Source organism: Macrobrachium rosenbergii, chromosome 55, assembly GCF_040412425.1.
Source record: "Macrobrachium rosenbergii isolate ZJJX-2024 chromosome 55, ASM4041242v1, whole genome shotgun sequence".
Lineage (NCBI taxonomy): Eukaryota > Metazoa > Arthropoda > Malacostraca > Decapoda > Palaemonidae > Macrobrachium > Macrobrachium rosenbergii.
In genome coordinates this window covers 55,627,759-55,653,214 of record NC_089795.1, presented here as the reverse complement: position 1 = coordinate 55,653,214, position 25,456 = coordinate 55,627,759, and the positions used below count along the sequence as shown (strand labels likewise).

The 25,456-nt window shown below is 37.2% G+C and overlaps 3 protein-coding genes across 3 annotated transcripts in view; 2 read left to right on the top strand and 1 right to left on the bottom strand.

The window, feature by feature from the left end:
• LOC136835281 (trypsin-1-like) overlaps positions 1-4,425 on the top strand; it is a 48,805-nt gene extending 44,380 nt beyond the window's left edge. The window contains exons 6-8 of the mRNA XM_067098591.1: positions 391-584; positions 3,499-3,615; positions 3,848-4,425. Of these exons, the coding sequence (XP_066954692.1) occupies positions 391-584; positions 3,499-3,615; positions 3,848-3,967 (431 nt within the window). The 3' untranslated portion in view covers positions 3,968-4,425. The remainder of the gene's footprint in view (positions 1-390; positions 585-3,498; positions 3,616-3,847) is intronic.
• A 115-nt stretch (positions 4,426-4,540) lies between these two features.
• Positions 4,541-15,976, bottom strand: LOC136835282 (basic phospholipase A2 taipoxin alpha chain-like). The gene is made up of 5 exons (XM_067098592.1): positions 15,841-15,976; positions 13,334-13,455; positions 6,917-7,079; positions 5,518-5,639; positions 4,541-4,740 (listed from the first exon to the last, which is right to left on the bottom strand). Exons 2-5 carry the CDS (start codon positions 13,392-13,394, stop codon positions 4,616-4,618), a joined length of 471 nt encoding a protein of 156 aa, XP_066954693.1. The 5' UTR covers positions 13,395-13,455; positions 15,841-15,976; the 3' UTR covers positions 4,541-4,615.
• A 4,073-nt stretch (positions 15,977-20,049) lies between these two features.
• Positions 20,050-25,456, top strand: part of LOC136835283 (uncharacterized) — a 36,016-nt gene continuing 30,609 nt past the window's right edge. The window contains exons 1-2 of the mRNA XM_067098593.1: positions 20,050-20,277; positions 24,055-24,328. Of these exons, the coding sequence (XP_066954694.1) occupies positions 20,156-20,277; positions 24,055-24,328 (396 nt within the window). The 5' untranslated portion in view covers positions 20,050-20,155. The remainder of the gene's footprint in view (positions 20,278-24,054; positions 24,329-25,456) is intronic.

Below are 25,456 nucleotides of genomic sequence, written 5' to 3'. Positions count from 1 at the left end.
ATATTATTTCTACTGAGTTTTTCGTTTTCATTTTGTTCACGTACAAACGTTTCATTCTGCGATATACATTTCTACAAGCAGTTTTCCCTGTTTTGAAGCATTGGGAATAACATTACTTCTTTCAAAAAATGTTTGCCAATGTCATAAAGCTCATTCAAGTTGCTCGTGACCGTTCTCCCTGGTACAGTTAATCATCTTTTATTAATTTCAGCGGTCTTGATGTTCCATTTTCTTCACGCGTTTGAGTTTTCTTGAGCTCGGCACTACGGCAGAAAACGGTAGAATCTAAAGGAAAAGGAGGAAATCGCTAAGCCTTACTGGATTCATTACAACCTCAGATAAACTTGTTCATTGTAAATGGACCTGACTCATGCTTCTATCTGACTTTAGGGGACTGTGTGGTGACCGGCTGGGGAAAAGTTACTGAAGGCGGAAGCTCTTCAGACCTGCTGCAGAAGGTGATCGTGCCCATCATCTCGGACCAGAAGTGCCGAAGCAGCTATCGTGCCATCGGCTACACGGGACCTATCGTCGATTCCATGATCTGCGCTGGATATGAATACGGAACCAAGGACGCTTGTCAGGTGAACACTGGTTTTCTTTCTTTTTCCTTTCCTTTCCCATGAAGTCATCTCTAGATAAAACTATGATGTTTTAACTCTCTATAATAGCATCACTTTTTTTTTCGTTCCTTCTAGAATCTTACAATAGAGGCGAGAGATTTATTCCTATGTTAGGTTGTGAATGGAAAATTCGTTGCAGATTTCAGCTATCCAAGGACTTCACTTATTTGTATAAAATTAAAATTATCCTCTTATGTCTCTCACTCACGACCTAACAAAAATATTCCACCCACCAGTGTCTTTCTTCTTCAGATGTTATTTTTTGCCCCTTTCTCTTTTTGACAGGCATTTCCCTCTTTTTCTGAGTTTTTCATTAATAAATCTCTGGATTACCGTAACAATAGTGCCGCTTACTGAATACATGGCTTTGTCAACATCTTCAGCCTTGTGTGCTATTGATTCATAACCTAATCGTTACGAATACCAGTTTTATAACAAATCCCACTCCTAATATCCTTAAAGCTTTCTTCTAAATTCGACAAAATATTTTATGTAAGATTTCGTTGTCACACCACGATTCATGTCCATGTAGCAATGCAGACCTTCCTAGATTTAAGTATTAACTTATTTTCATAAGCAGTTTCAGTCTCTAATTCCAAACCTTATTCAGCCTGCCCATAGTTGATTTGCCTTCTTTTAATCTTTTACTAAATTCAGGCTCAATGACCCTGTAGTGGATCTCAGTGTTCCTAAATATATGAAAGATGCGACCCGTGAAACCTTTCTACAGCTGACGTTATTTCAACCCCTTGCGCATACTCAGCCATGTTTGTTTGTTTTTCTTAGCTCTCTCTAGATACATGATGTTTTCTATTAGAAAACTTTATAAATCTTGAGGTGATTGCTGATTAAAACAACATCATCTGCAAATTTCCCCATCTCCGACTACTCAATTTCATTAATTTCATCAAAGAACTATGAGTAGAGCAAATAGCAAAGGTAAAATAACATTCCCATGTGGCACCCACCTTTGCATACATAACAGGGAAATCAATGTGAAACAGGACCCCATTAATATTGGTCCTTGGACACGGTCAAATGCCTTCTCGTGATCAACAATGCCAACAGAAGAGGATTTCTTAAACTCCATAAACTACTGTACACCGTGCCTTGACACGAATATCTGATCTGTGAAACTCCTAAACTCCTGCCTTTCGAAAACTAGCTTGTTCACATTTAAAGCTTTATATCAGTTTCTTTCTTCGCCTTATAGAGAATAAGCATACTACATATAATCATTACAACCACACTCCATCAAGTCACCTTTCTTCGGCACCTTAGCTGTGACTTCCAATTCTTAATCAGGTATTAGGCTTAGGCTTTGTTTCTGCATTCCATAATTTGCAAAACATCCTAGTTAGTGGTCAGTGAGTCACTTCAGTTTCAGCTGAAATTATCTCTGCTACAAGTCTTCATAACCTGGTGTTTTTCATCTCCCAAGTTTCTTTATTACTGATTTCACTTCAAAACAAGTAAAAAATGCGTCGAAGTTTCTTTGGCACAGTCGAGTTTTCTGTGCAGCCGCTACAGCGTATAATCAAGGCCACCGAAAATAGATCTATCTTTCGGTGGTCTCGGCATAATGTTCTATGAGCCTCGGCCCGTGAAACTTTAACCAGGGACTGGTGGTGGCCTATCCTATATCGTTGCCAGAAGCACGATTATGGCTAACTTTAACCTTAAATATAAGAAACTATTGTTCCGGCTTTGTCTGTCCGTCCGCCCTCAGATCTTAAAAACTACTGAGGCTAGAGGGCTGCAATTTGGTATGTTTGATGACTGGAGGGTGGATGATCAACATACCAACTTGCAGCCCTCTAACCTCGTTAGTTTTTAAGATCTAAGGGCGGACAGAAAAAGTGCGGTCGGACAGACAAAGCCGGAACAATAGTTTTCTTTTACAGAAAAGTAAAAAGGTTTAATCATTCATAAGCACATTCAGGTCTTCGTCAGCTTCTGGTATGTCAAGCAAATTATCTCCGCATCTCTTATTCATGACCGCACAAAAATGTTCCTGCCAGAGTTGTCTTCTTCCTTCTGGTGTTGCGATTGACCCATCCCTCCTTTTGAACTGCACTTTCCACTTTTCCTGTTCACTCGTGGATGTTTTATTAATTATTCGTAGGGCTGTCCTAAAATCATTACTGTTCCCTGGACAGATATCTTTGTCAGCATCAACAACCTGTCTGTCCAAATATTCTCTCTTGTCTCTTCTTGATCTTCGTTTAATTTCACTATCTATCCTTGAGTACTTAGTATGATCTACTTTACGCTTTTCCTCACAGAAATTTTTCTACAACAACTCTTTCATTTGTTTACTCTTCGTCGTATCCCAGGTCTCATCCCTAATCCAAGGTTTTAGTTTTGTTTGCCCATATCCTTACATGTACTTTTCTTACGGAGTGATATACATTCTTGGTGTTAAACCAGTCTAGATTCATTATATTTAATGTATTCATTTCTAAAGATACGCACTGTCAATAGTTCAGTAACTAAAACACTAAAAACTGTGATATGTAGCTGAAGGTCCATCTTTTTTTGTAATAGGGGCCATAGGTCTTTTCATTGTCAAAATTAAAGTTTTATGTACTTATAGAAATATAATATCACTGGGACGCAAAATGATGGCCAGACATAGTTGCATGCTAGCTTTACTAATTCATGCCAAGAGACAAACGCATGATGGAGTTGCCTACTTAAATGTTAAAGACGCTAAAAAGCTAACAAGAAAATGTTGCAGCACCACGTACTTTCTACAAGAGCTAAAATGAAAACAAAATCAAACGGCGTGCATATATTGAACGTTTTCATTCTTTTACTAAAGCCAATCAGACTCTTAGCTAACAATTCATTCTAACGAGACTTGACTTTACAGGGAGATTCAGGCGGACCCTTTGTCTGCAGAGGCTCTGATAACAGATACTACCTAGGTGGCATCGTATCCTGGGGAATAGGCTGCGCCAGACCTAATGTCCCTGGAGTCTACACAGAGGTAAGTTCTGTAGATTGCAGATGTTAATATGCAAGAGCGTGAAGAGGAATGCATGGTGTCTCTGGAGATGAATTATAACATGGATCGATTATGCGAGAGAGTAGACAACTAAATTATATGTAGAATGAAGAGTTGATCGTATGTTTGACTGTGAATAAGTACAGAGTTTGTCATGTTCATGAAGCACGTAAATGACTTCAGGTAAATTGCTAATATCTTCTTTTTCGCGCAGGTCAGTCGATACGTACAGTGGATAAACAATGTTGTCCATGGATTAGTAAATGTGCCTTCCCGGCCAGCAAGTATCAGAGTAACAACACTGGATCAGCTGGAAGAGGTGCAAGACGATTAGAGTTCCACTCGCTTCCCCTCATGTAATGGGACACTGTACTGGGAGGGCCGTTGTATAGGATTATTCCTACCGTAAAGCTTCTTTCATCATTTCATCATGTTCCTTCCCAAGACTTAATTGTTTACTTTAAGTTTATTTATTCAAGTTTTATGAGCTATTCCAACGCCATAGTTGGGATTTGTAGAGCATTTACGTTCATTTTAAAATGAAGTGCCAATATTTATTATTATTATCATTATGAGACATTGCATAATGAGATATATTACTCTTGAAATCGTCTCATAATGTTAATTACTAGGATAATATGAAGCTCCTTCCATAATGAGTTGTGTAACCATGTTAGTATTAAGCAATGTTAGCTGCCTCAGATAAGGTTGCACTATATCATTTTTGTTGTAGTTCAATAGTTGTTATTTATAATTTTATTATACGTGAATAAAGCGCTGTATTATGGCGAACATATTTTTCATTCTCCTGTAATTCTCTCCCTCTTTTTTTTCTGTGATGATATTCTCTTGGAAAAATAATAAACAGAAAGTATGCTCTACAATGCAGAGAATAAAACAATGTAAAAAAAATAATGTAACCTACTTGTAAAATGTAATTTGCCTATTAACAAATGAAAATGGAAGGCTGACACATATTCACTCAGGCTAAAATGTCCCAAATGGAATTCTTTTTGTGGGCTGCATTCCAGGGATGGCGAGTGAAGCACTCGGCGGCGGCCTTGTCGCAGAAGCAGGCCGCTCTTCTGCAGGCGTCATCGGCCTCTCCTAGGCAAAAAAAAAAAATAATAATAATAATAATAAATAAATAAATAATGACAATCAATACTATGACAAAGAGAGCATTTGGCTATCTGAAAATGATGACATGTTTTCTCGAATCTCTTAATAGTGTGCTCTTGTAGACCGAAAATATCAGGAAATTATTTCACTTAGAAGGACACTAGCAAAAACTTTGAAATTCTCTGCAATGACATGGCTTTGACATGTCTCTTGTGACCCTAATCATCTGAACGCCCACCTCTGCACTAACTATTTTGGCGAGTCTATCATTGGCGGAAACTGAGATCATTCCTCGTGCTAAATGAGAGAAATCCTAATATAGCCGCATTCCCTTCATTATGGCCCGTACTGCGGAGAATCCGGATAAACAGAAGCAATTTGCTAACAATATTTAGATCTTCTGCTAATGCTGTGATTTAAAAAAAAATGTTTATAAGTAATTACCAGCAAAGAAAGTATGGTCATATTTAAGACCGCTTCTTAAGGTAGATCTTCCATACAGCTTTATTTGTTGTTATAAGAAAGAATCTAAATGGGAAGATTCCAGAATAAATTGGCTCCTAATGCTAATTGCTTTCTTGAAAAACCTGCTATTTTTAAAAGAGAACGTTTACATTTTGACTAAAACACTGCAAAAGCCTTAACCAAGATTAACTGCTACAAAAAAACGACACATCTCAAACCCTAATAGCACGCACATTCAGAACAATGGTATGCCTACAATGACTAAGCATAAATTTCCAAAAATAGGTAATTGCTTACCGCAGTTAACTGCTTGACCGTCCCAACTCCAGGTGTATCTGATAAAAGATGCTCCGAACCAATACGAGGCGCAAGCACCTGCATCGGCTGCTATGTAACACCGATCATGAACGTAGCAGCATCTGCCGTGTGAAACGACACAAAGATGTGAGATCACTTGAAATTTCCTCACAAGGACAGGTTTATGCCTTGATTCGCAGATCAGTTTGATTGATCGACAGAGAGTGGGTATATTCATTAACGTATATATCCTACAAGGCAACCTTGAATTCTAGGAGTATGGCAAACTTCTGTTTTCATCTGAGATGTCAGTACCAAGACATGAAACCTTTTTTTCACAAATGAATGGAAATTTACTTTTTTCTATAAACATCAATATCAAATGACTTATTTATAAGTATGTCCTCTAATTCAGCCAGATTTACACTACTCTTAGTCCTTCGATTTCTATTGAGTTCTTACAAAGAAGTCATTTGGAAAATATCCAGAATGACACATTATGCGTAAACAAATACCTTCTTCATTTCTTTTGAAAGCACTTGGGTTTTCTTACTGTTTTGTTAGTTTTCTCGATATTCATTAAGTCGGGTAAATGAACATATTAAAAATGTTACTTGTTCTATGGGGTAACTGAAGTGAAGCGATAGTATTAAAAAAATACTTATTCAGATTATGATTTTTAATAATCGATAGACATCAGTAGTCAACGTCATTGTGACATGCTATCAAGTATTGTTTTTCATAAATTCTCTTTAGAAATTGCTTTGAATGGGACCGTTCCCTTTTAAAGATGCGTTGTCTGTCACTTCGATTGTGTATCACAAATTTAAAGTAACCAGGCTTGATATTAAACCCATCTTTTGCATTTTTTGTATATATATACATATATATGTGTATATATATACATACAATTATATATATATGTATATATATATATATATATATATATATATATATATATATATATATATATATGTGTGTGTGTGTGTGTGTGTGTGTGTGTGTGTGTATTAATGTTGCTTTGAGTAACTCTACGGAAAATAACAGGTTATACTGACAATTATTATAGAGGATAAATGCTGTTTACTAAAAGCCTTCGGTAGTTACCAAACGAACTCATTTTTTCTGTTCATGAAGCATGAAAGAGTAATTATGAATTTAACAATCTTCCACAGCAGTATTAGAGTGCGAAAACAAAATACATTTACAAAAAAGCGGTACGAAGTGATTTTTTGGACTCAGTTCTCGTTACTCATGGTTCTGCCTCCATGAAGCTTCGATACTGAAACACTATGCAAAAAGAAATTAAAATACACATAGAAAACCAAATCCATCTCTTAATATGGTGATAGAAAGTTTCAACCTAGGACTGGTACGTATCCCCCGTGCAATATGTTACCTGTCCACTTCATCGACAACTGGGAGATCACCGCCCTGAAAACCGCAATGATTGCCGTAGTTGTTGTAGTGAAGAGCCTCCCTACGCACCACTGCACGGATCATGTCGCCGAATTGCCCGATGGAGCGTTTCTGACGAGAGGCTCGTCCAGCTGCACCGCTCTCTGGCAAGAGGGAGATAGAATGTGAATGTCACTTGAAAATGATAATTATTCGTAGATACTGTTGTTGATTAATGACGCCGGGCAAATAAATAAACCAAATTCAAAACTGACAGATAACTCCCAATTCACATTGTTTCCGAAATAGCAAAATGGGCGAGACAGAATTTAAGTGTAGTGAAAGCTGAATGGATATAAAGAACATAGGTAGCTTGTCAAATCTTAACGTTTTTATTAGTTTTCTGCAAAAGAAACTGTTGAGATGGCTATTTGTCTGTCCGTCCACACTTTTTCTGTCCGCCCTCAAATCTTAAAAAAACTACAGAGGGTAAATATCTGGAGATGCTATCTGTATACCAGTACCACGTAGTTCAGTGACCTTCCACCAGGGCTGCACTGCAGACATGCCGCCATGATCCATCTTGAAAGGTCTGGTAACCGCGCAATTGAACAGGGCTTAGTGCGATTGTAATTTTTTTTTTTTTAATCCTGCTCGCAATAATACGATGAGCAGCTTATAGTTGCCAAAACAGGAAAAACAAGTCTTCAAGAGAAAATGGGATAACATTTCACAGGTAAACGAAGCATAATAAAATTCATTTATCCTTAAGTTTGTGCTAGTCAGATATAAGATGTCGTAGCAGTAAATCGTCATTCTCTCTTTAACATGTCTCATATGTTCAACATATTATCGTGGCACATAAATGTAGTGGCAATTTAATTTTAATATCAGAATATCATTAATATGTACATGCCTAATGGTATAAAGTAAGATCGATCTTGATAGTTATTAAAAATGCTAAGTAGTACGTAGGCCTACAGGTGTAACACTAGATGTGTCAACCAGTCTTGTCTTTTAAGCTTGTTACTCTGCTGTTACTGTAATGCATGAAGGCGCTTGCTGTATTCTGTCGATCGTTAAGAATTATCCGCAGTATGTATGTACTAGCTTGTATGATAAGGTCTATGCCATCTTTTTTTTTTTCTTTTTTTAGTTTTAGACAGTAAAGGTAGTGTTAGAGTTGTTTGACAAAATGCTTATCACCGTACGCGGTTTCTCAACTAAATTCCGAAACGTCACACTTAGAGAGAGCGTTTCAGGACGATGTAAACAAAACGTGGAAAACAACTCCTATTATTCGATGTTAAGTTAAAATAACTGTTTTTTTATTTGTAGCAAATCCTGTCAAGCTGTCATGCTTTCAACATATTATTGTAGCCTTTAGAGCTAATATGACCTGAGTTTTACAGAAATATAGCGCTTCATTCCATTTATATACATCACTACAGTGTGAGCTTGTCCATTATCGAAAGGCTTAGTAGTAAGTAGATGTGTAGGTTGCTGGCTTTGTAAGCAAGTCTCGTATTTTAAACGTTGCCATGAGAGTATTTTAGGACGACTTAACCAAGTCCTAGAAAAGATTTTCTGTTAGGCTACTCTAATTGAAGTGAAAAATATTCGTATTTTATATTGGCCTGCAAACCTTGGCTTAACGTATATTTCATCCAGACCAAATGTCGCATAGAATAATTAATAGCAACAAAATGAAATTTGGTAGCCTGAAATGAATATACCTCAAATTATTCATTGTTAAGATGCTATATCATTTAAACCTTTCTCTAAGTACAAATTGTGTTCGAATATATAAAAATAATTCCCTTATGGTAAAAGTTATCGAATGGTAACAGCAAGGAAAAGAATCTTAACCTAGCAAGTGCTAGGCCTGTGCCTATGGATTCTGCATGCATTTTTATTGTTAATTATTCCAAATGAGTCAAAATCACTTTATGGCATTACTTGCTTAACCATTCTTTCTCAGTATCGTTCTAAAGCCAAAACCTTAGAATGGAAAAAAATTACTGCTAATTTTTTCTTTCGTCGGTTTTGTTTACAAATATTTGAGACTATAGGCTACAGATTAGAGTCTTTACTTCAACTACAATAAACCTCAGAATAGAAATATTTCGAAATATATTTTACAGTGATAATTAATTTACCTATAAAAATAACACATTCTAACAATAATTAAACAAGAGAGAAAAAAAGCAAAGCTGCCGTAGTCCTTCGTCTCTACAGCATGGTACTACGAGCTGGATCAGGGCTTTCAATATAGACGCCCGAGGTCACACTCTCGGTAGGGAGTCCGTCACTCCACGTTATTGACGCTCTGTGCATTGCAATCATCAAACATACCAAATTGCAGCCTTCTAGCCTCAGTAGTTTTTATTTTGGTTAGCCATGATCGTGCGTCTGGCACCGCTATGAGTGCCAACAACACAGGCCACCACCGGGCCGTGGCTGAAAGTTTCATGGGCCGCGGCTGAGTTTCATGGGCCGTAGCTGTTTCACACAGCATTATATGCTGTACAGAAAACTCCATTGTGCCGAAGAAACTTAGGCATATTTTTTTAGTTGTGTCCAGGGGCGTCATTTAGGGGGGCTGGGGGCGGCACTTGCCCCCCTCAAGACACTGATGCCCCACCCCAAGACTTGGTTTGCCCCCTAGCCTTTGAAATAATAATAATAATAATATGTGGATGGGTGTGGCACTCCTGTTTGCTGCTTTATTAACTCAGTACAGCCCTTATATGGCTTCAAAATGCTCCAAAACGCGCAAAAATTTCCAAACACTTCTCAGGGGCTTGCACGCCCCCCCCTACCCCCAGCTGATAGGGCTGGCTTCGCTCGCCACCCCACCCATACCATAAGTTCTAAACTTTTGCCCCCCGCCCCCAAAGAAAAATCTGAAATGACGCCACTGTTGTGTCACTCTTTGTTTAATACTTGGTCCTCTCTCATCACTTTGTTTAAATTCAAGTGACAATTGATACATGCAACTTGAAAATTATTTTACAGATATCTTCGATTTACAATGAGCTATTGATTTTTGAAAAACTGTTTGAAGTACATAGATACTCCAGCGGCAATATATGCATAAATTTTGAAGAATCCTTTGCAGAAATATTCACTTTGGAGTTAACATTTTTATATAAAAATTTGTTTCTGAGTACACAAATATTCATACAATAGACATAACAGTTTGAAGATCACTTCTTGGAAAAACTGAAATCGAATATTCTCTTTCCAGTTGCAGCTAAATATGGCTTTTAAGTGGTACTTCCTGTAAAACTTGCATTTAATGATATATTCAGTGACAAGATTATTTTAAACCATTCACCTCACCAACATTTCATTGTCTGTAACTTGTCATAAAAAAGCAGAGTCCACCACGAAGTTCTTAAGTTCGATTTGATCTCAGAGTGAAGAAACTATAATTTGAATTATCCTGCGTTAGAAGTGTACAGTAGTCATCATCATTATCATCATCATCATTATTACTATTGTTATTATTATTATCGGCAAACAAGCACAACGAACATGCTTCGAAAGCTTCATCAGAATGAACTGTGCATGGATGAAAAAACGAAATCACAAATATGAGGCAAAATGCGTCACTTGACCATCAAGTATTACCCTCAAGTATTTAGTTCCAGTGGCACAAGGGCCTTTTTGTTCATTTATAAACAGTCTGGGCCTGGAAAAAAATAAGCTCACCTGTTTATGTTATTGAAAATTTAACAGCCAAGTGTTTTTAGCCAGTGTAACACCATATAAATATTGAACTGAAGCTGTCGCTCACTGCCGCCAGCCTTAAAGCTGAGAAAAATTTGGAAAATTAATCAATGAACAATACATGTAATACTTCTTTTTTTTATTATGTTTACAATGCTATTAGCTGCTAATGCAAAAAGAAAAACACTTAGTACCTTACCTTTAGGCACACCTTACCACTGAATAATTGACAATTTATTCGCGAATGTACTTGAAATTTTCGGAATTTAAAAAGAAAATCATGAAATACTTGTTGTCTTAGGTTACATCTGTACAACTCTGACACATGCCTCGAAATAGTATCATATGCCTTGTGCAAGTCAAATAAGACTGCGGAAAAGGCTTTTCACAAATAGGGTTTTCTATCTGCACTAGCACGTTGGTAGTAAGGTAACTCCTACACTCCAGACACCGCAGTAAACGCAGTAGTTCAGTGAATCGAAACAAACTTTCCTGGTTTAACAAAAGACAAAATCTTCACTAATTTTCGGACAAAAAGTACATTGTTTTTTAAGCATTCTATTAACGATGTTCGGGTAGGGCAATCTAGTAAATTCTGGAGCATGGAATACGGAATACCGCCAGGGCTAGGTACAGGTATTTAGCATTTGCCGAGGCAGATTCAGACTACCTTAATGATTGGCAAACGTATAACATTCTTCGCCATGTTGCATGGAATCTATGATCTTATGCCCCTCAGTATGTCGATAGTCGGCATGTGGTTTATCATCAGACCTCTTTGAAACCTCAGAAATGTGACTAACCAGCGTCACTTCATAAACAAATGAAGTGACCAGATTTAAAGAGTTCTATAAAGAAACACCCAGCATAATCTGAATCTTTCCATAACGACAGTACTAACCTACATACATTTTTCGTTAATTGTGTGTTTCTTTCCTTTTTTATTTTGCTTCGGAATGAAAAGTAATCCAACTTGTAACGAAAGTTTTTTTTGGAATAGATTTTAATTACACTGATGTATAAATGTCACGGTGATTGCTATATACTCACTAAATGTATTTTGATATCTAAGCATTTCTTGACTTCGTGCTCAAAAATATGAGTATTAAGTTTTCCAACCGTTAACGCTTTTCTTGTACATCACCATCTATTTACCTAGCATTCTTATATTTGCTGTGATTTGCATTCTCCGGTCTTTTGATAACGAATAAATCAAGGATATTACGCTACAGGTTAAAGTTTATAATTCATTGCTTCTCGGCCTTTTGGCTAAAATCAAAGTGTTAGTTTAGAATGAACATTCCTTGCCTATTCTCCATTAGCGTGATCTTCTCGGATTTGATTAAAGAAGCCGAAATGAATTTATGTATTGAGGATGTTAAAAAAAAAGAACAAAATCTATTTATTTTCTAAGGGTATGATCTGCCGTCAGCATCCTCCATGGCAGGAAGTCAAATCGGCGTTCGATAACGAAAAAGTCCTGATCTTATCAAGACTCAAGTATCTTCGTAAAAAGTCGATATCGTCAGATCAAAACAGCCGGGCTGTTTGCTCCGTTATCGGGAGATCACGAGAAGGGTACTCATTAGGTTACATTTTCTGGTCAATATATCTTATCGCTCTGTCGGGAATCCCTCGACAACGTTTACATAAAATGTCGACACAACTAAATAGTACACGGAAATAAGCATTCATATATGTATATATGTATATATATATATATATATATATATATATATATATATATATATATATATATATATAATAATGTGTGTGTGTGTGTGTGTGTGTGTGTGTGTATGTGTGTATACGTATATATGTATATATACTTATAGATCATAATCTTTCACGAAAGAAATGACTGAAGTTTGACGATGTTTTTAGCTCTGATTTGGGGAATATCTATTTTCTATCCTTCCGCAGGATTTCATTAATTCATTCGTTAATACCGACGGGAAAATTTGCACTCTAGAGGCTCAGGGTAATTTCCTCAGTAACAGGATATTCACAGCTACAGCGTGGACCAATCTCTAGTCTTGTTCACTGAGTAGATTACCAAAAGTTTTGTTGTTATTGCTGTTGGAGTGCTGAATATAATTATCCTTAATATGAGCAGAATGAAAATAATCGCTTTATTCTTCAATGTATATACATGTATGGGAGAAAATATGAACATTTGTCTGTATGTGTGTGTGCGCATGTGAACATTGTTGATCTTCTATTTGCATGGTTCAGGCACCATGTCGGAAATTATTCTTGCGTGTGCCACTCCTTGGGAGTATGAGTACTTGGACGAATTGACTTAGAAACTTAGAAATCATTGTTCCATTTTCCAAGGAAAATTTTCCCAAGCTTTCTCAGCTTTATTTGACAAATGATTTATACAGCAATATTGTTTTAGAGAGAGAGAGGGAGTAGCTCCCATGAGTTGAATCACCTAAGTTAAAAGTTGGATAAAGAGATTATAAAGTTATACAGAAAAAAAACTAGATTAGACTAAACACCTTCTGGACTGATAAATTTGACCAGAATCCCTAACCAAAGAAAACAGAAGCAAAATTTCATGCTCATAATAATGGTGCAAGAAAAGTAGGAATGTTTCTTGCTAAGATTATTCATTCCCGTGTCATCAAATCTACATGGAAAACTGAGAAACAAATTGCAAATCAGAACTATAACCTACCTGCGTGAATAATCAGACAGGTGAGGAAAATGAAGACGAAATCTCCTCTGCAAATTCTCATTTTTCTTTTATTCCTTCAACTTCAGCCTTCGATGGATTTAAAAAGGCAGCTTCTGGCGACCCTGAGAGAGTAGCACGAAGAAGATGCAGCGTCCATTACCTAGAGTCTTGACACTTCAAATAAGATGAAATTGCCAAATGGTAGCTTATGTTAATTGAACCCCTAATTAAAAATTAGATTTTTTACAGTAAAATGAAGAAAAAATAATGATGGACTATGATACCCAAAAATAATGAACTTCTGACCAAATATAACCTTCAGTAGAGAAGTTAGCCTGATACCAGTCAATGTGAAAATTAATTCTTATTATGCTGATCATACAAAAATATATATAAAAAACCCCGATGGATCTAGGTACCGAGGTTTAAAATAAGATACAAAATACACCCGTCTGTGTGTATATACATCTGCTCCATAGAAGTTGTTCATATACATATATATATATATATATATATATATATATATATATATATATATATATATGTGTGTGTGTGTGTGTGTGTGTGTGTGTGTGTGTATGTGTTTGTGTTACTGATCATTATGAGTTTTTTTATTAATACTGATGTTTTTTTGCTACACACCTGAAGTCACTGGCCATGATGTATAAGCACTTACAACCTTGTGAATTCCTTTCTTTGTCTCGTCTTGTAGTGGAGCCCTGTAAGTGCTGAGCTTCAGTGTCGAACTCAGGTTTAACAGCCAGGTTCAGCAGCTAATCACACTGCAGCTTCCAGTCAGAAGCTTATACATCAGAGGCCTCACCTAACAATGGTCGTGCACACAACCAACCTACCTGTATCTCCAACTTACAAGTGGCAAGTATTATCACAGCTTTCATTTATGAACACTTCTGAATTTATCTGTTCCCTTAATTTCTCATCGGCAGAAATTGGAAAACTTTTTCTACTCACAATCTAATCTGAAGATCCTAGCTTTGCTCTTTTGACAGAATTAAATCTGAAGATAATACTAGGATTTTTATGGTATAATAAATTAGTGGTAAATCACACCTTGTAGATTATAACCTCTACTCAGGTTTATCTGTGCATAAGGTCTCATATGAGTTAAAAGGCAGAGCAAAATTTCAAGGTTGGAAGCCAGCAATGTGGCAAATAAGAACATTTTGCCAAGGATCGAAGATGAACTGGTGCAGATATGATTAGGCACAGCTTCATGTAGAGTCTTAGGTCCCTGATATCTGAACTGATTTTGGTCTACAACTGATGAACTTGGGCAATGCAGGAAAACGTTCTGGTCTACAGCTGATGAACTTGGGCAATGAAGGAAAACGTTTTGGTCTACAGCTGATGAACTTTGGCAATGCAGAAAAACATTTTAGTCTACAACGCTGATGAACTTGGGCAGTGGAAAACGTTTTGGTCTACAACCCCCCATGAACTTGGGCAATGCGGAAAACGTTTTGGTCTACAACTGATGAACTTGGGCAATGCAGGAAAACGTTTTGGTCTACAACTGATGAACTTGGGCAATGAAGGAAAACGTTTTGGTCTACAACTGATGAACTTGGGCAATGCAGGAAAACGTTTTGGTCTACAACTGATGAACTTTGGCAATGCAGGAAAACGTTCTGGTCTACAACTGATGAACTTGGGCAATGAAGGAAAACTTTTGGTCTACAACTGATGAACTTGGGCAATGAAGGAAAATGTTTTGGTCTACAACTGATGAACTTAGGCAATGAAGGAAAACTTTTGGTCTACAACTGATGAACTTGGGCAATGAAGGAAAACGTTTTGGTCTACAGATGATGAACTTCGGCAATGCAGGAAAACATTTTGATCTACAACTGATGAACTTGGGCAATGAAGGAAAACTTTTGGTCTACAACTGATGAACTTGTCAATGAAGGAAAACTTCTGGTCTACAACTGATGAACTTGGGCAATGCAGGAAAACGTTTTGGTCTACAACTGATGAACTTGGGCAATGAAGGAAAACGTTCTGGTCTACAACTGATGAACTTGGGCAATGAAGTAAAACGTTTTGGTCTACAACTGATGAACCTGGTCAATGAAGGAAAACGTTTTGGTCTACAACTAATGAACTTGGGCAATGCAGGAGAACGTTTTGATCTACAACTGATGAACTTGGGCAATGAAGGAAAACTTTTGGTCTACAACTAATAAACTTGGGCAATGAAGGAAAACTTTTGGTCTACACCTGATGAACTTGGGCAATGAAGGAAAATTTTTGGTCTACAACTGATGAACTTGGGCAATGAAGGAAAACCTTTGGTCTACAACTGATGAACTTGGGCAATGAAGGAAAACGTTTTGGTCTACAACTGATGAACTTGGGAAATGAAGGAAAACGTTTTGGTCTACAACTGATGAACTTGGGCAATGAAGGAAAAAGTTTTGGTCTACAACTGATGAACCTGGCCAATGAAGGAAAAAGTTTTGGTCTACAAAAATCCTTTTCCTTACCTCTCAGATCGAGGAATGACAAAACTAATGACTGTTGGAGTTTCAATTGACTTGAAGGAACGCAAGGAGTCCGAAGCACAATCTCGTCTGCAGCATCTGATATAAACGGAGACCCTGTCGTTGGAGATCTTCCTAATCTTTTGGTTTAGTCATTAAGATAAGTGATGACTGAGGCCCACTTAAATACAGCTATATAACTAAAACTTACGCAAGTTACATCTCGGGTGCCTTTTTATCATTCTTGTGACAAGCCTGGTTTTTATTCCTTCTATATTTTGCATTATGTAACATACGGGGCTAGAAACTCTTCGGTTTCGTTTCCAAGAGAACGTGTTACAGATTTTTTTGACAAAAAAAAACATTGCTGCAACAGTACACAATATTTGAATGATGGTGAATGATTACAGAATATTGAACCATTTTCATTTCTAAACTGTAATGAGTTCTTCTTTGAATCTTGGAGTAGACATTGTGAAGAATGAGTGAAGTTGATCATTAAACATGACGGGTAAAAGGGAGAAGAAAATGGGTTATACATTGAAGCGATATATACAAATTTTAAAATGATATTTATGCACAGGAAGTGATATGTTCTGAACCATTCTTTTTATCTTTCTAGATGATACGACGAGACTACTACGGCTACTATGATTTTGATAGTTTCAAGTATACCTAAAATAAAAAATCGTTGTGTCATCTTTTATAGTCTGGAGTAGTGAATTACACCAAAATGTGAACAAAAATTAATTATAGAATGCTGTCAGTTATGTTTGAAATGAATTCAAGTCTATCGGGTCAACATCAGATAGAAATGTAAAGGACGGACATAAAAAAAGGGGAACAGTTGCACCCTTTCTATATCTGTGTGGCGTTAGTTTTAAAGTTGTTCGTCAAAGTAAGTAAAATTAGGAATGATGAAGCAGCTGTTCAAAGTATAGTGTGCCAGCTATTGGCTTTTCGAAACGGTAACCTTTTAGCTCATGGAACTACACCCAGTATCTCGTTATCTCTTAGATTTGAAAATGCTGGCCAGTGAATATTCCAGCTTTCTGAAAGATACAAGAAAATGTGACGTTTTCTTATATTGATTATTGTGCAGAAAACGGAGTAACTGAATTGCACGGAAATAAGCACACCTTATATAGGTCGATATGTATATCTTGGTTGTGAAGCAAAAATTATGGCCAGATATTAAAACTAACGTTGGTATGCTGTGCTTTCCATTACTGGTGGATGTGATACGCATGCATAAAGCACTGTCGATCCAAGAGTTAGATTAGGGCTGGTTAATAATAATTGAATCATAAATACAGATAGGAAATGTGGCTTTAATAATTTAATGCTACCGGGGGTCAAAATGACGCCACATTATGATAATCGATCTCTTATGAATGAACCTGTACAGTGAATATTCAGTAAATATCTGCAGGAAAACATATTCTGATTAACGAGTCATCTTTAATGTTGAATGAACTATTTGGCCATTACATTCAGTATACGAATGACGCTTGCTTACATGATTTGAGGTTCTCTGCTGGTCATCCTAGAAGTGGACGATATTCTTCTATATATATATCATGAATAATATTCATATTATCATTAATATGAATATTAAAATATAATTCATTGTTTATGAACATTTGAAGCTTAGGCATCCCAATCCTGTTTTGGGACACAAAGTGTTATTGGTTTAAATCAGGAGTCACCAAACTTTTTTTCACAGCGGGTCAAGTAACTGACAGAATGACGAACGCTGACCGCATAACGATTTTGTTCAATACAGTGTAATGAATACACAAAAAAATTAAGACAGCCAACATATTTATTTACAGATAAACAAAATGCAAAATACAAGAAAATAAAGACAACGAACATGTTTATTTACCAAAAAAGTTATCAAAGAAGGCGTGCAATAAGATATTTATATCACACCTAGTGCGTACATATAATATATCCGAATCTCACAAATTAAGCAGCAAAAAAGATTAGCGAGATTTGTCCCAGGCTCCCAGCAAACACACAAGTATTGGTCATACATTGGTCCAGTACGGGACTTCCTGACTTTTGGACATTGGCACAATACTCCCTAAAATGGTCAGAAGCATTGGTCTAATTTATGTCCGTTATCCGTTCGCACATCGAAACAATTTTGGGCCAATACATACCATCCATAATCATCCCAGTGCATGTACTGGAATTGTACTGGAACGATTGTGTACCACTTTACTGCATTGGCAGTTATTGGCACGATTACCAGTATTCAATTTAGGTTTCATTATGGATTGCCATAATCAGTTTTAAATTGTTATCAGTCGTTTTTCCGATGAATGTACTGGTTAAGGATTGACACAAATAAGGGGATACAATTTTATCCATTGGGTAAATAATGCAATAATGAAAGATACTCAGTATGGGCTTCACAAAGGAATTCCAATACATGACAGTTTCGGGTACCTATTCCAATGATAAAATCCACAATTATGTTTTATGCATTAAATACCTATGTGTAACACAGGTAAAAGAATAAGAAAAACAGAAGACTTTGGCAGTTTGTTCAATGGTCTTCGACACCTGAAAGAACCCACAGGACGAACTGTTAGAAACTTAAATTGTGTAAACTGTTTATATTGCGTATGTGCTAAACTTTCCTAAAAGCAATAAGTTATTTCTGTAACAATATTTTATCTTGAAATGTTGAACACAGTAATTTTTGGGTAACAATGTTCTATAAACATAATGTTCTATAAACATAAGCATTTTAAGGCCTCGTTTGTCGGTGGGGGTTGAATTTTAAAATAACCGTTATCATTAGCGCTGCTTTCAAGGGATAGAGGTATATATATATATATATATATATATATATATATATATATATATATATACACACTAGTAATAATGTGTATTTTAAACGGTTATCAATAATTGTTGTCACTATTATACTCAGTTTTTCTGCCGATATGCAAACATTTTTGTGAAGTCGGTTCAAAAGATCCAACTGTATTGTTTATGAATCGAACCACAGTTGGATATCCAACAATGGAAAAGAGGTAATCAAACCAAAATTGAATATCCAGTGTTATCCAGCATTGGAAATGAGTTATTGTTTCGATAATGGTCCAATTCAATTATTCCATTATCCGTTAGTATAGTCGGATTTCCTCAATAATCCAAAATTGGCCCAATACATCTGTTTCCTAGGGTGAGACTGGCGTTTGGCTTTTAATATACCATCAGTATTTGTTTTGGAATTGCTGCATCCAACCAAAAGAATTGCTTTCAAATGTTCATCAGTCAGCTTCGTTCGATGTGCTGACTTCACATACTTCATTTTATAAAATGTTTGCTCACAGACTTAAGGTGTTCCAAACACTGTATAGGCAAACTTCTTCAACTTGAAAACTCATCATCAGGTAAGCAGCGATAAAATTCAACACGTTTTCTTTCTCTGTGCTTCCCTTTCAACAAATCGTTTGCTTGCAAATCATTGAGCTCCAACTGTAGTTTGACTGGACGTCGTCAGGGTTACAATCAAATGGATCCTGGCACAGAAGAATGGCACGATCAGAAAAAAAATTTTACGTCACGAATAATCCTCTTCGGAAACTCGAGGTTGACATCTGCGATCCCAGGGCGAAACTCTTTGAAACACTGAAAATGAGAGTTTCCTTCCAGGTGTGCTTCAAACAATTATAGCTTTCTCCGAAATCCTTTGATAAAATCAGTTAAAAGAAATGATAAGAGATCAAGAGAAAAGGCATGGGAATTGAAAAATATAAATCAACATTGAAAATCTATCGGACATTTAAGGAAAACATAAGAAATTTGGTATGATAAAACGAGTATCTATACTGGTTAGAAAAATTACATTAAACACGCTGAAGCTAAATAACAGGAAAATATTAAAGGGGAAAGGCACCAAATGTTTATGTTGTGAAGAAGTAATTGAAAACCTGAATCATTTCTTACGCTATTGCCTGGAATACAACAATATTAGGAATAGCTAAGGATTCGTGCAGCAGCCCTATCGGTAAGATAAAGGGGAACTAACAGTCATCATCTTACTGATCACAGATCTTTATAGAGGAAAATAAAAATAGGAAGGAATTTATCCAAAACATTGTAACACAGGAAATGTACTTAAGCACAAACAAGGGCAAATAAATAACACGAACATGGGAGCCGTTTCAAAGTAACTCCCGGCTACTGCTACTACTACTACTCGTGCTGCGTGAGTTACCGAATTTAAAATTATTTTACTGTTGGTCTGCACCACCGTGTTATTTTCAGCGGCTTTTGTTCTCAGCTTTCAAACGTCATGGCCGAAAAAGGACTGAAGATTGATCCTTCTGAAGGAACAAGATTACGAACCCTCAAGGAATCTATTAGTAACAGTGTCGAGAAAATTTTAGGTGGATATAAAGCGTCCGTTTATGCTAAGTAAGAGTTGCTAACATCCTCGTTTCAAGTTAGGCCGGTTTGTTGTTTCATTGTATGCCATAGATTCTACTTTTATTGGAGTGCGAGAATTAGATAAATGTCATACCTTAAAATCATCTTCATGTATATGAACGTCGTGTTAAGGCTTAGATTAAAGTAGGACAAAATTCCAGTGGCAGGGCTGAGCTAACGCGAAGTAGTAGCCTAGGCTAATAGGCTAGCTACATCGGTGTCAGATTTCACAGGGGGAGAACATTCCTTCAGGCTCATCTAGGGCAGTGGTTCTCAAACTTTTCCAACTAACGGAACCCCTTTGCTTTTGCTGGTACACAGCGGAACACCCTACGACCCCCTCAACCAATATAGGTGGAAACCCCACTCTACCCTACACACATACATGCAACTATATAAAAGTGCAGTTTAGTACGTACTCAGCATCAGAATTCTTACCTTTTAATGTGATAGGTTAGCTTGTTTCTGGGGTTATTTTTCGGAAGACTCCAGCCACCTCCCACATTACAACTTATATTTTTCTTGGATAAAACTCATCAAAAGCAAAACTTTCTTCTCAATACATGACCTTACTTAAATGTAATAACAGAGAAAAATAATTAATCAAAATTACGACTTATAAGGTAACACAGTGACCGCCCCCACCCCCACTCCATAGCTAACTTACGGCAAATTGTAACCAGTAAACACCCCTAGGTTACGTCCGTTGAGTATTTCAGGTTCTTTTAGTGCCCTATCATTTCCTAGCCATTTTGAATAAAGCCAAATGGTTTTTCATGCAAAAATGGCTAACTGGAACCTTCGAAATGGCTGGCTGGAGTTTTCGAGAAAATTACGTTTCTGGAAACAGACATCAAAATTTGGAACTAGCCCTAGGCTATGTTTGTTAGCCTAACTGCAGACGCATATCAGGTGCTGCACCCAACTTGCTTCAGTATTTGTTGTTGGTTGCAGTATAGCGAGAGAAAGCTGCTTCACACATGTATGTTGTTGCAAGGGGCATAAGATGTTTCAGTGCTCATTTTGCTAGTTCTGGGTACTCATGCAGTAGGTTTGCCCAGACAGGAAGGAGAAAGTCCTTGTTGTATTTAGTTTTCAAATTAAGGTCAGTTGAAATGTCAAGTAGCTGTTCTTTTTCAGTCACTGACAGATTCTGCTTCATCTTATTATCTGCATCCATGAATGGGTTACTTAGCCATGTCATAGGGTCTGACTGCTTTGGAAAATACTCGTGTAAATTATCCTTTAGTTTGTTGGAGGTGCTGAATCATGCAGTCTCTTGTACTGTCAGCCAGTTCTAAGGAGTTTTCATTCAGGCATGCTTGGCAATTTGGCAAGCACTCTGGTTTTTCTTTACACAGCTGATCCAGAATTCAGTCTTAAGACGAAAGGACTCAATTACATCTTGAACGTTCAAAATGTTGACATTAGAACCTTGTGATGATAAGCTCATTGAATTTCAAAAATATATCTGCAAGATAGGCCACCTTACATACCCAGATTTCATCAATGAACTAGGTTGACAGAGAAGACTTGTGCTCTCTGAGAAATACTTCAATCTCATTTCTAAGTTCATACTCACATGAATGAATTTTACTGCGAGATAGCCAACGCACCTCTGTATGTTGCAGCCGAGTTCTGTGAATGGACCCTATCTCATGACAGTGAGGCAAACACATGATGAAATTTACTACCTTGATTACTTCATTAAGTGTCTCTTTTAGATCATTTGGCATCTTTTTCACAGCTAGTGCCTCTGTATGAATGCAGCAGTCAATGTTCCACAGCAGGTGCAACTTTTGTTATGAGACCAATAACACCCTTTACTGGCCCTGTCACTGCCTTTGCACCATCAGTGCAGACAGCTATGCACAGGTCCCACCTGTGATCATTTTTGGTGAAGAAGTGTGCGAGAGCTTAAATATGTCATTACCGAGGCTAAGTACATTTCCCCACTCACGATGGGTAAAAACAGTACAACAGACTCGGCAAAGACTTATACCTCTCTTGATAGCGCAATGGGTAGCGTCTACTGGAGTCGCTGAATAGGTTTCGTGTCAAGGGTTCGTGTCCCGACGATACCAATTCATTTATCACTTATATAAATTCCCCTTCGGCGACAATTCTCCGTCGGAGATAGTCCTGAGGTAGTGTGAATTTGATATTAAGCGACGTTTGTAGCTTCATGATTGTATATAAATCACGGTGTGATAAAAAATTTCATAATAAGAGCTGCGTGTTCCAAACGTACCAATGAACTGTCATGGTGGAGGTGGGTCATTGCCGAGGCTAAGTACATTTCCCCGCTCACGACGGGTAAAAACAGCACAACAGACTCGGCAAAGACTTATACCTCTCTTGATAGCGCAGTGGGTAGCGTCTACTGGAGTCACTGAGTAGGGTTCGTGTCCCAACGATACCAATTCATTTATCACTTATATAAATTCCCCTTCGGCGACAATTCTCTGTCAGAGATATTCCCGAGGTAGCGTGAATTTGATATTAAGTGACATTTGTAGCTTCATGATTTTATATATATATATATATATATATTCGTTTAGGATGCGTACCACACACCCCGCGAATAGCTAAAATCCACAAGTACTTAAAACCCCTTTAAAAAAATTAGAACTGCCTATTTTGATAGTTCAAGCAAAAAATCTCTAAAAATGCATATACCTGAGTATTTTAATAGTTTTATCACAAAAAGTGCATTTAGTCATGAAAATTTTATGAAAATACAGTAATTAGTGAATATTTCTCAGTGAAAAATACTGCAAATGGGTGAATTTTCCGCGAATAATGTGTATATATGTTCCATAGAGAAATCCACGAATCGTGAGAATGCGAATATTGGCCGTTTACTGTACAGTACTTGGACTCTTTCGCCTGAGGACTTGTAGTTGCTGCCCAGCGTGTTTAGCTGCCAGAACTTGACCAAAGCTAATGGTGGTGAAAAGTTGAGGGAAAGTTGACTGGTATTTCCTCTCTCTTCTTCCACCAGCAACCAACAACTGCTTTCTCAGTTGTTGAGCCAGATGCAAGTTAGCTACATAGTAGTGCTCCCAATCTCAGACTTTAGGTAGATGTGACTACCTCTATCCAGCTTTTAACAAGGAGTAAGTGGGCCGGTAGAGCATAACTATGTGGGACTCCACGATAATGTGCTACGTTCCGAGCTGATCTTCCCATCCCACACAGGAAACCAAACTCTCCCAAATTCCTAACATAAGGTAACTAACAAGCCATACTCTCGCTCACACACATACGGGAAGCCAAAGGTACATCCAAATACAAGGCATCAGATTTGTTTATCCAGCAAAAATGCATATTGCATATCTTAAAAATTTGCAGTCTTTTGCCAGTACAGTAAACCCCCCGTATTCGCGTTCTTATGATTTGCGGACTCACGCATTCGTGGGTTTCTCTGTGAAACCTATCTAGCCATTATTCGCGGAAAATTCGCCCATTCGTGGTATTTTTCACTGAGAAATATACACTAATTACTGTATTTTCATGAATAAATGCACTTTTTGTGATAAAACTATTAAAATGCTCAGGTATATGCATTTTTACAGAGTTTTTCTGTGTTTAAACTATCAAAATGGGCAGTTCTAAGTGTTTTTAGAGGGGTTTTAAGTATTCGCAGATTTTAGCTATTTGCGGGGGTGTGTGGTACGCATCCCCCGCAAATACGGCGGGTTCACTGTAATTTTTATCTGTGGAACATGAAAGTTATTCTAAAAATTATTTCTTTTTTTGCAGATGTTTCCCATCTTTAATTCCAAAAAATGAAGCAGCTCTTGAAACAGTTAGGGTAACTCTGGTTGATAAAATTCGAGATGCTATATATGAAGACCTCCAGCAGTTGATTGATAATAGTGTAGCAGAACCTCTAGAGCAGTTGAGAATTTTGGTCAAGAACCACTCAGGACCAAAGGATGTACAAGCATGGAGACCATCAGGTGATCCTGTGTCAGATATTCGTGCCCATGATGCAAAGGTTAGTACATCAGTTCTTAATAGTGTATGGCTAGTAGTGCTATTAGTTTTGTTTACTTCTCCAATCCCTTTGATTTGGTTATGCTGAATTGCAATTGTCCATTTGAATTTGTTTATTTTAAAATATTCTCATCCTTGGATTTCATAATACTGTACAGTACTTTATGGTAACATTACAGTATGTTTGCTTTAACAGAAAACCCATAAGATTTACATGAATTATCCTGTGCAGCCATAATTCTTACAGACATGCTGTAGACTTATGAACACATGACTCAAGCCAGCCTTGCATCCAGAATGCCAGGACACAAATGGTGGTGGTAAGGCTGTCCCTACTGTGTATCTCCAGACAGAGTGCATGTTGTTTTGCAGCCAGAATTTTACAAATTGCTGTATGCTCATTTTCTCCCCTTTTTACTCTTTATGTTGCTCTGATCTTCCTTTTAATTTATCAAATAACGTCACTTACAAATTTAGCACCCTTTTCAATTATTTAACCCTTGGTGAGTGCATTCTGTATGAGCTGATGTAGTGTTAGTGCTGGGTGCTGGGGTACCTTCGTATGTAAGTCCCTCGTGTCACCTCTGAGGAGCCACTGTTCATTGTTTACTTTTTATCTACGATTAGGTTTTTTCGATTAGCATGATGGTATTATCAGTTGTTAGGCCTTAAGGGGTGCATCGACCGCCAAATTTCAAGGAATTATCAAATTTTTTGTTTTTTACAGTTTTGGACTGGTATATATGTCCAAATAAACATGTCTTGAAATATTATTGCTAAAAAAAAAAAAATTTAGGTGGGTTTTTTACATATTTGTTCACCGCATTTACCAGCCCGTGAGCGGCATTGAGTGAAAAATTGTCGCAAAATTTCTGTAGGACTTTTTAGGTGGGAGTGAAAAATATATTTTACTTAATTACTAAAATACACATTATCTACATGGCATATGTCAACAGGTAAGTGGGTCTAGTATCCCTTCCGCTTCATCAATTGATAGTGCAGGTGCACGAGTGGGCAGTAGCTCACTCGGTAGAGCTGTCAACCAGATACATTCCAGTTAAGAGGAATGTAGTGGCGGACAAGCTCAGTCACCAGGATCAAGTGATAGGGACGGAGTGGTCCCTTCGCACAGACATTACAGAAAGGCTATTCGAGTTGTGGGTCT

Bases quoted from the DNA above. Each gene is read 5' to 3' on its own strand.
- LOC136835282 (XM_067098592.1), bottom strand. From the start codon at position 13,394: ATGAGAATTTGCAGAGGAGATTTCGTCTTCATTTTCCTCACCTGTCTG. The intron at 7,080-13,333 runs GTAGGTTATAGT...CCCTCTTGCCAG, and splicing joins CTGTCTGATTATTCACGCAG to AGAGCGGTGCAGCTGGACGA. The intron at 5,640-6,916 runs GTAACATATTGC...TTCACACGGCAG, and splicing joins GTTGTCGATGAAGTGGACAG to ATGCTGCTACGTTCATGATC.